Raw genomic sequence first — 12934 nt, 5'->3', positions numbered from 1 at the left:
GGCTGGCCAGGAAATGCAGCACCTGGTCAAAACCAAATAGCTTTAATTGTGTGCTTTGCTCCAAAGCCTCTGCACTGCAAGAGACAGCCCCCTCTTTGTATGTCCCCAAACATCATCTTGAAGGACGTCGGTCTGGGCAAAGGCGTGAGAAAGATATTTTGTTATCGGCTCAGCAAACCAGGGGCCATCCTCGCCCTCAAGTCTATTTTACAAGGCTGACTGATCAAGCATGCCTGGGAAGGATACTAACCTATGAGAAGCCCAGCCTGCCCATAGGTGAGATCTCTTTTTTTCCACAGACGTTAAGGGCAATCTTATGATGGAATGGAAGGTGTTGTATTGTTCTGGAACCAGCAACGTTTGGAAAACAGCTTCCCAAGTATTCTCACGCTCCCCCACCTCATCAATAAATCCACAAAGGGTAGTAGATAAAAAAAAAAAGTTTAAAAAACAGAGCAAAGCAAAAACAAAAGGAAGCAAAAGCGTAAAAGACCTAACATGTCCTTACTTTTTTTGGATGAGCAGTACATAATGCACACTTCATAGTAGAATCTGGGAGCATATTGATTTTCAAACTATATATCTACATACACTGTTCATCAAAAGCGCGTCCTTTCATGGATTATATGCCCCACTTACAGTCAAAACATTCTAGAACGTTAAAAAAAACTTTGTTTTTGAAATTCATAAAAAGTTGCTGAATGTCATCTTTAGAAATATCACAGATCAAGTAAATCAACTATGGCCAGCTCTGCCCTCGGGTTCCTTTTTTCACACATCTCCATCACAGATGGAATTTGGTTTTCTTCCCCCTCCCTCCCATTTCCACCAAATTGGTCATTCCTTCGAGATTTCTTAGCAGGCAGAATTTTTTAAAAACAGGAGTGGAAATGACCACATCTAAAGAAGAGGGGGAATGGAGGAGGAAACACAGGGGTGTTTATAGGAACCATTCGTAGATCCGGTCAATTTTCCACTGGTGTTGGGTTTGGTAATGGCTGGCTAACAATGACTTGCACTACATAGTCCTTGGGGATCTTCAGCTCCTCCAGTCGCATTTTGTCTGTGAGAGGCCGGCCAGAGAAAAACCATCGCTGGCTGGTGGGCTCCACGCCCTCCGTGGTGTGCAGGCGCCTCTTCATGTGGTAAACTGTGTCTGTGCTGCGGACGAGAAGCTTCAGGTCTTTGCCTGTGGAGAGGCGCAGGCGGAGCTGGCATTCGTGACCGGAATTGGGGTTTGGTTCGGGGATATCCAGAGTCTCAATGTCGCTCTTTTCTTCAATCATATTGATTGGAGGTGCCAGGCAGTAGACAGGAAGCTGGTATCTGTTGCCTAATTCATCATAACATTCAGTCAGTGCACCTAAGGGAACAGAAAACACAGGCAATGAACACAACATCCATTTGGACTGGCTGCATCTTATTGATTAAACAATCATGGTGAATTAAGATGATATTTCCTGATCCATTGTGAAGACCTCCATGAATTACTAATGTGCATGCTTTCAAATGCCTCGATCTAATTTAATACTATTTTACAAACACAAACAAAAAATGAATTGTATGAGGACTTGCAGGGCTAGAGCGCTGCTAATCAAAGAGCTTTTGCGCCAGCTTACAGTTCGTTTAGCCTCAATGTTTCTTGGCATCAGCTAAGAATAGTGGCATAGGGGAAGGAAGATATCCAAACACTGATGGTAGAACAAAAGTTACTCTGGGGAGCTCTTTTCAGCGTTTTATAGCATTTCCATAAAGAAAAGTCCTGTGTATTTTACCAGCGCAGCAGCCTGTTTCCACTTGACAAAGACCAACAGCGTTATCAGTATACATTTTTTCTCTACAGCGACTAGTATAGTGATCAGATCTTTTGAGCCAGCAATTTAGAAATTGCTATTCTGTTCAAGTATAGGATTCTTTGTTGAAAAGGAGAATACAGGTGAAAATATGGATTCACCTAGATGTGCTTCACTTTGGGCTTGTTAATGGGTTTCCTAAAAATAAAACGGATGACACGACTTTATTATGATGGGCAGTGGACGAAATGCTACAATGGAAATGTTAAACCAGCATAGTTCAGTGTGAGAACGGCGAGGTGAGGAACAAAAAGCTGACTACATCCAGTTAAGTCTTCCTGGTGGCACCAAAGAACAAACAATTTGCTAAGTATCTGCTGCTAAGAGGGCCAGTGCGCCTCTTTTCTCCATCCAGGCGAAATGTCATTTTGCCAACTAACACCCTGGGAAATGTAAATGAAATAAATACAATAAAAGGAAAAGCCGTTCACAAAAGCAATTTTACTACAACAGCCGTGTACAAAATACAGCTAGTGGGCTTCCCTAAAAAGTTATTAAAAAAAACAAGACAGCAGCGCACACGGGGATAAAGCAAGAAAAACAAGCACTCAAATGTAGTGCAGAAAGTAAGAGGAGAAAAAATGAGCTCCCTAAAAGTGAGAAATGTAGGGATATAATCCAATAAAAAACGAAAATCAAAAGAAGCTATCCTCCCAGTGGAGGGAGGAACTCAAGAAGAGGAAGGAAAGCCCGTGAATATGATGCAAGCAAATCAGATTGACAAGAAACCCGGCCCAATGATAAGCAATATACTGACCCAAAGCGCACTAAAAGTACGTGGGTTGTCTATAATGGTTCCTGCAAAAACGGACAGCTCAATCCGTCTGTGAGCAAGGCATAAGAAATGATTCTCTGAATACTTAGTATTACAGAGCAGCATCAGTGGTGGCTACTGCCATTTACAAGTGGCAGTCCACATCTTCATATTATTCCACTACAAATGTATAACTAAATTATCGTCTTTGCAAAATTGATACTCAAGGCTAGGTCTACCAGTGAAGCTTTGAAACTTAGAACACAACTATAATCATAAACACAATAACCCAAAGATCCGATATGAGCTATATTCTTTAAATTAAATAGGCTTTTATTTAACTATTAGTGTCGGCAGTAAACGATGAAAAACAGACGTTCTTAACCTTCTGTGAAAAGGTCACAATCCGAAAACTTTTACAATACTTTAAGGCTATAGTGCTACAATTTGAATAACATTTGTGTTTAAAGGCAATATTTTTATGTGGGAGCAAGTTTGCAAACTCTTAGCTGGTTCCATAAATGTTTGGGCCCCATGCCTGTGCTATGCCTTTATTTTTGCTTAGTCAATGGAACGAAAGGGTGAGAAGGGATCATATAGTATTAAGTAGGCGATGATACCCTTTTGTCATCGTTTTTCGAAGGCCCTGGATGATAGGGACTCAACTAAGTTGGTTTGAGCTCTGGCACATTGGAGTATGCAAAAGAGTCCCAAAGCTTGAAATGTTTTAAACCAGTGGTTCCCAACCTTTTGACTCCTGAGGACCCCCAATGAATCATTACTGGAAGGCTGGGACCCCCAGCAATTTGTACGATTTAATTTTCAAACATTAAAACAGTAATTTGCAAAAGTATAACAAGTACACACCAAACAAATACTCAAATTACTAAAGCTAAAATTCTTTTGTATTGAAAAAATATGCAAAAATCAAAACATTTTATTGGGAAGGTTGGTGCTGCATCTCGGCAACTACCGATTCAATGTTTGGTTTAATTTAGGAAAGGTGAATCCTCAGTTCAGATTCTACATCTCCGGAAAGATTTCTGTTTTTATTTTTTAGGTACGTAAGATCTGAGAAAGCTTTTTTACATAAATAAGTGAAGGGGAAAGAAAGTAAACCATAAGGGCCTTGCATCTCTCCATAGTTTCTCTGTCACATGTACTTCATTTGTTTTATAGCACCTCTCATACCACTGTAGGGTGGCAGGGCACCTTACAGGGGACTACAAGGTGTAGGATTCACATTTCATCCACACTGGTAGGCATTTTCTAAGAGTGCTTGGTCCGGAGAAGCACAAACTTAGGATTCAGAACACAGCACAGTGCTTAATTTGTAAATAAAAACGTGCCGGTGCCCAAAGCCCTCCTCAAACACGGGCTGCAGCAATGAAATGTGGGAACACGGAATATTGAGGCAGCATAATCCTGAAGCCATCTCGGGCCTCTTCAATCCATATAAAGCCACTCCCTGCCACTTCAGCTCACTCTAGCAGCTTTCTACTTACTCCCTTTGTGATGCTTTTTCGTTTTTCCCTTCATCCGTCTTTCCCATATGTGTCTTTTGCTCGCAGCCAATGCTTGAGGCGGAAGAATAAGCTCCGGCGCTCAAAAATAAGTGCCGGTGCTCAGCACCGGAAACAACAAGCACAAATTAAGCACTGCATAAGCAATAAGAATATATTTCTACACAAGCAAACCTTTTTTAGTAGCATGAGGAAAATGAAAGACTAGGAAAAAACAACTTTCTAATTTGTGCCATGCGGTTTGCAGGCACCTCTTTAATGGCAGTTCACAGCTCACTGTGCTAGATTACGATTACGAACTGCACAGTAATAAAATAATCTCTGTGACAAAAGCAGTAACCCACTGTGCCATGCACCTAAAATACTGTTCTTTGCATGATACATGCTCTTTGCAGCAGGCATATTAACCATCTGCGCTACCTTTGAGTCAAAACTGCCACTGCACAAAACTCCCATCTCTCTCCAGCAGATACATTAATCACTTGAGTTAGCTTGACGTACAAGGAGCTTTGCAGTGTGTTTCAATCTGCTCAACAAAGGAAGTAATAAATATGAAAACACACACCCACATGTTTGTCAGAGGCCCAAGCTAGAGAAGTGCCTTCCTCCCAGCCCAGGCCAGGCCTGCGGACTCCCTGGGAATGTGTCACAGACCCCTGGGGGTCCGCGGACCACATGTTGGGAACCACTGTTTTAAACACCTTGATCCACAATCCTGAAGTGAATAAGGATTCACACCAAGGGAGAAGTCAGAAAATGAAAAAGTCCCCCCTGTGCAACATATCTTCTACGGAAGGGAATCAGCCTGGCCTTGCTTAGAATTTCTCCCTTCCATCTATCTACCCATCCACTGTCCTGTACACCACTACATCCTTTCACCCTACCACCCACATGAAGGTTCACCCTTCAGTATAACTACACACCCATCTGCACTACTTCTTTCAGTCCATCTGTGCATTCTTTCACACTTTCAGCATTGAACCCATCAGTTTTTACCTCTATCTTTTAATGCATGTATTCTTCATTTTCACCCTTCCATATATTCATCCAAAATCTGCCCACCAATGTTTTCACCTTTCAGTCCACCCATCCATCTACCTATCCTGCCATCCATCCATCCTTTGGACTCTTCCAAGAATCCACACATTCAGCATTCCAAGCATCCATCCTTTCAATCTTTTGTCATTTTATAAATAATTTCACCCTTCCATCCATGCTTTCACCCTTCCATTAATTGACAATTCCACTTAATGTGTTTTATAACGGTTTGTCTGCAGCCCCACACACAGAAAAAGCTGAGAAAAAAAATACCTACTCAAAAGTTTTACTGGATACCAGTAGCACAGAGACAGCCCTAACGTAGCTGCTATACTTGAGCAGGTTCACGCTACTGCTGGTTCTCACACACTGAAAAACAATGGTTTTATAGTGCCCAGAACAACTCTTCCAAGGTGAAAGTAGCAGTTACCAGTTAAAGTAAGTACCAGGGCTTTAGCTGTAGGTGACAAGTGGGTAGCTGACCATTCAATGGCGAACACTTGCTGCTACAATTCAGTTCTAAATTTTAAATATAAACAGGAGGACCATTTCAAAAGTGCTAGCACCTGTAGTGCCGCCCCCCCCCCCCCCGCCGGCAGATCTAGTAGCCCATCTATCGGTGGGTTAAGCAGTTTAGGCCAGTTTTTTGGTTCACGATTTGTGAGGGGTTGATTGCATTTTGTGGTTAGAAACTTGGCATCTGTATAACAGCTATGGAGTTGCATAGTTGAGCAGTAGGGCACCGTCTTGCTTCCTGTTGAATACATGCATGCAGAAGATAATTCATAGAGAACAAATTAATCTAGCCCAACACATGTAAGCTCAAAATCACTATGTCGATGCATGGGAAAAGGAGAGGCCATAGGTACAGAGGCCTGAATAGATTTCACGCAGAGGTGGTCAATAGGCCATAGCCTATGGGTACACGTAAAAGGCTTCTAACACTCACTAGTATTCAAGTTTCTACTTTCTGATGGGCGAATTTCCGATGTGTGCCAGTTAACAAAAAAACAAAACTCAGAAAATACACTGATGGAAACAAAATCATAGAAAAACAATTTAAAAGGAAATACAAGTTTAAGGAAATACAAATAAAGTTACAATTAAATGAAACATTTTGGAGGATGGATTTCTAAAGGAATGTAAACAAAAAATTATATTAAGATGAAAACAATAGAATAACTGAATAGCCTTTTATTGTACTTACAAATTTAAAAAAAAACCATTAACACCCAACCTGTCATTACTACAGATAGCCAATATCTTGATGTCCGCACTAACACGCATAACTACACCAATAATATTAAAGGAGGAAACATTCATGCTCCCTCCCCCAGAAAAAGAAAACAGTAACAGAAATCAACGTTGTGAGAAAGCAAACCTATGTGAAAGTACTGCCTCTCCCTGACAGCGTTTTCCTCGCTTCCTCTTAGATCACCTTTCATGTTAGGTTATGTGCTGCTGTTATAATAATGACCCATGAGGGTAGCCGGCTCTCTCTAGCAGGTGTGTGAGGTCAGTCTCGAGGGCTTACTCAAAAAGCCAGGTCTTCAGCTTTTTGCAAAATTCAGCAGCAGAGGAAGCGGCTCTGATGTGTTATGCGAGGGGGTTCCAGATTTTAGGGGCCAAGTACGCGAAAGTGCGTCCCTCTGCTCTGCATTTGTGTTTGCATGGGGATGTGTCCTAGTGAGAGAAGACAAAGCAGAGGTGTCTGAAAACTTTTGGAAGTAAATGCGACCGTTCAGGTAGACAGTCAGTGTTCTGGAGCGCGTTGAAGGTTTGCTGAGGAGTTTAAAGTGAATGCGATTGCATATTGGGAGCTGGTGGAGTTCCCTAAGGTGTGGCGTGGTGTGATGCGGGCAAGGCTTGGGAAGTTCAGGTCAAGTCTGGCTGTCTGGTGCTACGTTTTGGATGGTCTGCAGTCATCTCCTAGTGCCCTGAAGGTATCAGCAAATGTTATGCACATAATTAACACAAAAATAAATATTCACTTAAGAAAATCAAATGGATGAATATATAAGCTTACAGTTGTTGAAACAAAGATTATATCAGAAAAGTGATTGCAATATGAATGTGCCATTACTGCAAAGGAGTAATTAAAGTTCACAGTATTGTTGTGTAAAATGGTCATGTCCACACAAGATGAAATGATTCTAGCTCTACTGAGCTGTCTTTTAGAACAATGAAATGACTCTAGCTAGTCCAAAGAATAAAGGGGCATCTAGAGACGTCCATGTCATTGGACATTTTTTTTAAAGGGTGAAACGAGATCTCAGATAAAGCAGTGTAGGCCAAAAGGCAACAGAAATTAACAAGCATTGACAAAGCCAATAGGTCTTGTCTATGCAAAAGCAACTGACTTTGTCAATGTGCTTTAGCTATGTTGTACACCAGATGGCTACTGTTAGGCATGGCTAAAAGACTGAGGCGGGTGAACTGGAGTGGAGTGCTGTGGTGTGCGTAGAGTAACGTAGAGTGGCATAGAGTAATGTAGAGTAGCATACAGTGGAGCGGTGTAGAGTGGAGTGGCATACAGTAGAGTGGCATAGAGAGAGTTGCATAGAGTGACAGAGTGGTGAAGAGTGGCCTAGAGTGGAGCAGCATATTGTGTCAGACTGCACTGGCTTAGAGTGGTGTAGAGTGGAGTATGCATGGTGTGATAGCACACTGCCATTACAGAAAACACATTTTCAATTCAAATGACTTACACTTGCTCAAACATTCTTTGGAGAAAACTATATCATGCGCAAATGATAATGTGTGGCAGTGGCATCATCTAGTGTATGGATTTGTTTTGAGCCTACTAAAATATTTGTTTCAACAACTCTTCCGAATTACCAAAACAAAGCTTTCCTAATTATGATAGATTCTGAGATATTTGCACAGTTCATTACATACATTTAAATGTTGTGTGCTAGGAAAAAAAAAAAAAATCCCTTTCCACCTCAGTATCCAGTTGTCACAAATTCTCTCACTTTGAGGTCAGCGAAAGAAAAGTAAACATCAAGCTCCCTTGGAAGACTTAGCCTGACATTTGATCTCTGTCTGCACAATAAATGCAACAAGGAGAGAACAAAATGTAAAGGTCTGTTTACAGAAAGCGAGGGGGCATGGAAGAATACAAGGAGCGAAGATTAACTGGCTGCACTCCACGGGAGGGACAAAGGCATGCTGGACAGCCTAAAACAAACGCAGGAGACAGAAAGCAAGCAAATGTGAGTTACAAACAGTGGGTGGAATGCATTCCCAGGGAAGCTCTCAAAATGTCCTCAAGAAGTCTTTTCCCAAATAGACAGCTATGCTGTCTGATAGGCTTTCACCTACAGAACAAGTTACTTACCTTCTTTAACACCTTAACTGGTAGAGACTATACCTAGCTGCAGATTTCTTACCTCAGAATGATCCCAGGCGTCAGACTGGCTCCAGAAAACGTTTTGTGAGCAGTACATCTCTGCATGCTGGTAGGTGGTGTCGATAGGCTCTTCATGTGTCGTCCGCACTGGAAGTGATGCCTGTGGCACATATACAAGTACCACCCAGGCCGCTGATGACAGTTTCTTTTCACAAGTTTCCACGCCAGAAGTGCAGGTCCATGAAGAACACTGACCACTGCTGAGGATAACTAGTACCCAGAATTGGATATAGCACTGTCCCTAGTAACGCGTTCGCAGAGCGGGAAGGATGGGTGGGTCAATAAGGAATCTGCAGCAAGATACAGTCTATAACAGATAAGGCACTACCGAAGGTGAGTAACTTGTTCATCTGATAAAGACTTCTAGCTGCAGATTCCTTACCTTAGAAGAGATACCCAAGCAATACCATCCTCAGAGGTGGGTCTGGGGACCAACTGCAGATGTGGAAGTCCTGCAGGACCGAACAGGCAAAATGCCCATCACAATGGATCTGACCGTCCAGGCAGTAATGTTTGGTAAACATGTGCAGCGAGGCCCAAGTTGCTACCAGGCAGATATCCAGGGCTGGAACTCTGCCAATGTAATGATTGCAGCTTTGGCACTGGTGGAATGAGCGAGCAAGCCCTCAGGGGGATCCTCCTTGGCCAATGTGTAGGAGATTTTAATGTAGTGCACACCCCATCTGGAGACGGTCTTTTTCTGCCCAACACAAACTGTTTTAGCTCCGACCTACCCCATGAAGCGCTGATTGTCCATTCGGAACTCATGTGCAGTTAAGGTAGAACAACAATGCTAGTTTGTGGTCCAGATTATGGAGGCACTCTTCCTACTTGGAGGGGTGAGGTGGAGCATAGGAAGTAGGTAAGGTGATGATATGGCCTATATGTAAGGGACAGACAACCTTTAGATGAAAGGAGGCAAGCGTTCGAAGCTCCACTTTGTCAGGGTGAATAGCTAACTAGGGCGCTTAGAAGATAAGGCCTGCAGCTCACAAACTCATCAGGCAGATGAAGAAAGCAGTTACGAAGGTGAGCAACTGCAGGGAACAATTGTGAAGTAGCTCACAAAGGGAGCGCACATCAAAAATGTGAGAACCAAATTCAAGTCCCACTGAGGCATGATAAGCGAACAAGGGGGGAAAACAAATTAACTAAACCTTTCAAGAATCTATGAACAACAGGAGATTTGAAGAGAGAGGGTTGTTCAGTCAATCATAGGAATGCAGAGATAGCAAAAAGATAACCATCAAGAGTGCCCAGAGCAGAGCACTGCTGAACCAGATAGAAAATAAACAGAAGCACCTGAGAAAGGGAGAGAGGGGGGATTGAAATTTATGTCTGAACACACAATTCTTCAAATGGCAGGTGTATACCCGTCTTGGTGGAGGAACGCTCGACTGCCAAGATGACATCGCAGATTTTGGGAGGAAGATCAAAAACTGTCAACTGCCACCGCTCAATCTCCACACAAGAAAGCAGAGACAGGATAGGTTTTCGATGGAGAACCCTCGTCTGCTGCTACAACAGAAGATTCTCATGAATGGGCAGCCTGATTGGAGGATCAATGGACATACTCAGTAACTCTGGATACCAGACTATCCATGCCCAGTCCAGGGCCACAAGGTTGACCTGGGCCTGATCATTCTTGGTTTTCTTGAAAACTCTGGGCAGGAGTGGTATAGGCAGAAAGGGGTACAGGAGGCCTGAGATCTACTTGAGACGAAAAGAGGCACGGAGCTAGAGCCAGCTTGGAAACTCCAGCACACAAAACTACTGACATTAAACATTCTCAACTGAGGCAAACCGATTTAACCAAGGCTCTTCCCATGTCTGAAAGAGACCTGGTGTCACTTATGGATGGAGACGTCCATAGTGATCCTCTATGCATTTTCGGTTGAGTTTGTCCACCCTAGTGTTCAGAGAGCCCACCAGGAGTTTAACCACCAGGGAAATTCCCTGACGTTCCAGACAGGTTCAGAGATGGAGAGCCTCTTGACAAAGGGTCTATGAGGCCACCCACCATTGTTTGCTGCAGTACCACATGGTGGTGGTGTTGTTCATGAAAAGACTTTCAATAACAGTCAGATCACCCGGAGGTCCAGCACAATGATGTGGAGTCCGGATTCTGCTGTAGGCCAGAGTTCTCCAATCTCCATCTCTCCCAGATGGCCACCCCATTCCAGGAGTGACTCATCTGCCACTATTGTCAGATGTGGTTGGGGAAGGGGTCTGCAGCTGACCCAATCACGGTTCGTTAGTCACCACTGCAGATCTTCTGCTCTTCCCTCCACGATCTGGACCATGTCAGAGCGATTTCCCTGATGCTGTGAGCACTGGAACTTCAGGTCCCACTATAGAGCCTACATATGCCAATGCACATTTGTGACTAGTGAGATTCAGGAGGCAATGAGTCCCAGGAGCCTCAAAGTCTGCCTCACCAAAACCCAGGACAGAGGCTGAAACATCAGTATATTATCCTGAATATCCCAGACTCACCGTTTGGATAGAAAAGCCCGAAATGGGACTATGTCCAGAACAGCTCAAAGGAAAGGTAATCATCTGAGAATAAGTAAAGTGTGACTTTGGCATGTATATAGAGAACCCCAGAGAGTGTAGGAGGTCTGACATAATTGAAGGTGGGAGATGAGAGCCTGGGGTAAGCCCACTTTCAATAGCCAGTCATCTAGGTAAGGGAAGACTGACACCTCCGATCTCCACAGGTGAGCTGCAACCACTACCATCACCTTGGTGAACACCAGAAAGGTGCAGGTCAGGCCAAAGGAGAGCACGGCAAACTGGAAATGCTAGTGGCCAACTGTGGACTGCGGATAAAGCCTTTGGGCAGGCGGGACAGGGAAGTGAAAATATGCATCCTGCAAGTCCAATGCTACCATCCAGTCTCCTGGGTCCAGGGCAGACAGAATCTGAGCCAATGTGAGAATCCTGAATTTCTCCTTGAGGAAGTAGTTGAGGGACCACAGGTCTAGGATAGGACTAGGACAGGACAAAGGCCTCCGTCATTCTTCGGCACCAGTAAGTTGTGGGAATAGTAACCAAAACCTACTTCTGGCATTGGGACCCTCTCTATAACTCCCTGGGCCAAGAGAGCTGCAACTTTCTTGCGGAGAAGAGAAATATGACCCTCCATCAGTCTGTCTTGAGATGGTGGCATGTTGGAGGGTAGTCACAAAGGGGACGGAGTAGACCCTTCAGACTATCTGCAAATCCCACCTGTCCAATGTTATGGGCTGCCGGTGGAGCAGGTGGTGGCATATCCTGCTGCCAACTGGATGCCCGTTTTATGATATAAAGGAAGATTAGGAGGGTGTGGAGACTTCAGCTGCTGGGGGGGGGGGGTGGGGGGGGGGGGGAGGCGGGTTTGGACTGAACTCTGGCTGCCTGATCCACAAGGTCTATCAATACCACACCCTTGGCTATGCAGGAGTAGAATGTGCGGACTGGAGGCTGAGTGGGTACTGGAGCAGCTAATGGCCCATCCGTAGCCACAAATGGTGCGAAAATCAGACTGGGGGTGGCATGGGACTGAAGATAAACCCTGACTGTCTTTAAGGCGTTTGAGCACAGAGTCCGCTTTGTCTCTGAAGTGATGGAAGCCATTGAAGGGCATGTTCACCAAAGACATGACATCCCCTGAAAAGCCAGTAGTTTAAATCCAGGTGTGGCAACTAGGGGCCACCGATGATGAAACCTCTCTGCCAAGTGAATTGGTTGTCTTGAGTCCACAGCGAATTACAAACTTTGCTGCATCCCTCCAGTTTGCCACAGGATGGGAGAGCTTGGCCCAGGCCTCAACCAGGACTGTAGGCAGCACTTGTGCAACTGCATCCCACAGATCATGGGAGAAGCAGCCCAAAAGGCATGTGGTGATCAGAGACCGCAATGCCAGGCTGGCAGGAGAAAACATCTTCTTCTCAAGTGTCTCCATCCTCTTGCATTCCTTCTCTGGTGGAGAATGCGCCAGGATGAACATGGGAGGTGGAAGCCTAGACCACGAAACCCTCAGGGGTGGGATGTTGAGTGAGGAATGTTGGGTCCCCTTGGGTGGGGCGGTGACAACGGTCCTATTCACAGAAGCACGTGTTGGGTTGGATCAGTTACCTAAAAAGGTCAGCTGTAAGGGCTTTGATGAATATGAGGAGCAGTTCAGATGGGGAGACTCCCAGCTCAAGCACCTCTTACAAAACATTGGTCTTGACCGCCACTGAGGACAACTGAAGGTCGAGGACCTCCTCAGCACTCCACACCACCATTGTGAAAGACGCTCCCTCCTCTGTAGCCATGGTAGGGGGAGAAACCATGCCAGCATCTAGGGAAGTGTGAAGGCCACTAGCTT

General features: G+C 44.4%; 1 protein-coding gene across 1 annotated transcript in view; it reads right to left on the bottom strand.

Annotated features, from left to right (window-relative positions):
- Positions 1-422: 422 nt before the first annotated feature.
- UBTD2 (ubiquitin domain containing 2) overlaps positions 423-12934 on the bottom strand; it is a 345217-nt gene continuing 332705 nt past the window's right edge. The window contains exon 3 of the mRNA XM_069244641.1: positions 423-1363. Within this exon, the coding sequence (XP_069100742.1) occupies positions 966-1363 (398 nt within the window). The 3' untranslated portion in view covers positions 423-965. The remainder of the gene's footprint in view (positions 1364-12934) is intronic.

Source organism: Pleurodeles waltl, chromosome 7, assembly GCF_031143425.1.
Source record: "Pleurodeles waltl isolate 20211129_DDA chromosome 7, aPleWal1.hap1.20221129, whole genome shotgun sequence".
NCBI classification, from domain to species: domain Eukaryota; kingdom Metazoa; phylum Chordata; class Amphibia; order Caudata; family Salamandridae; genus Pleurodeles; species Pleurodeles waltl.
The sequence above is the reverse complement of the archived record's forward strand: the minus strand, read 5'-3'. Positions and strand labels throughout refer to the sequence as shown.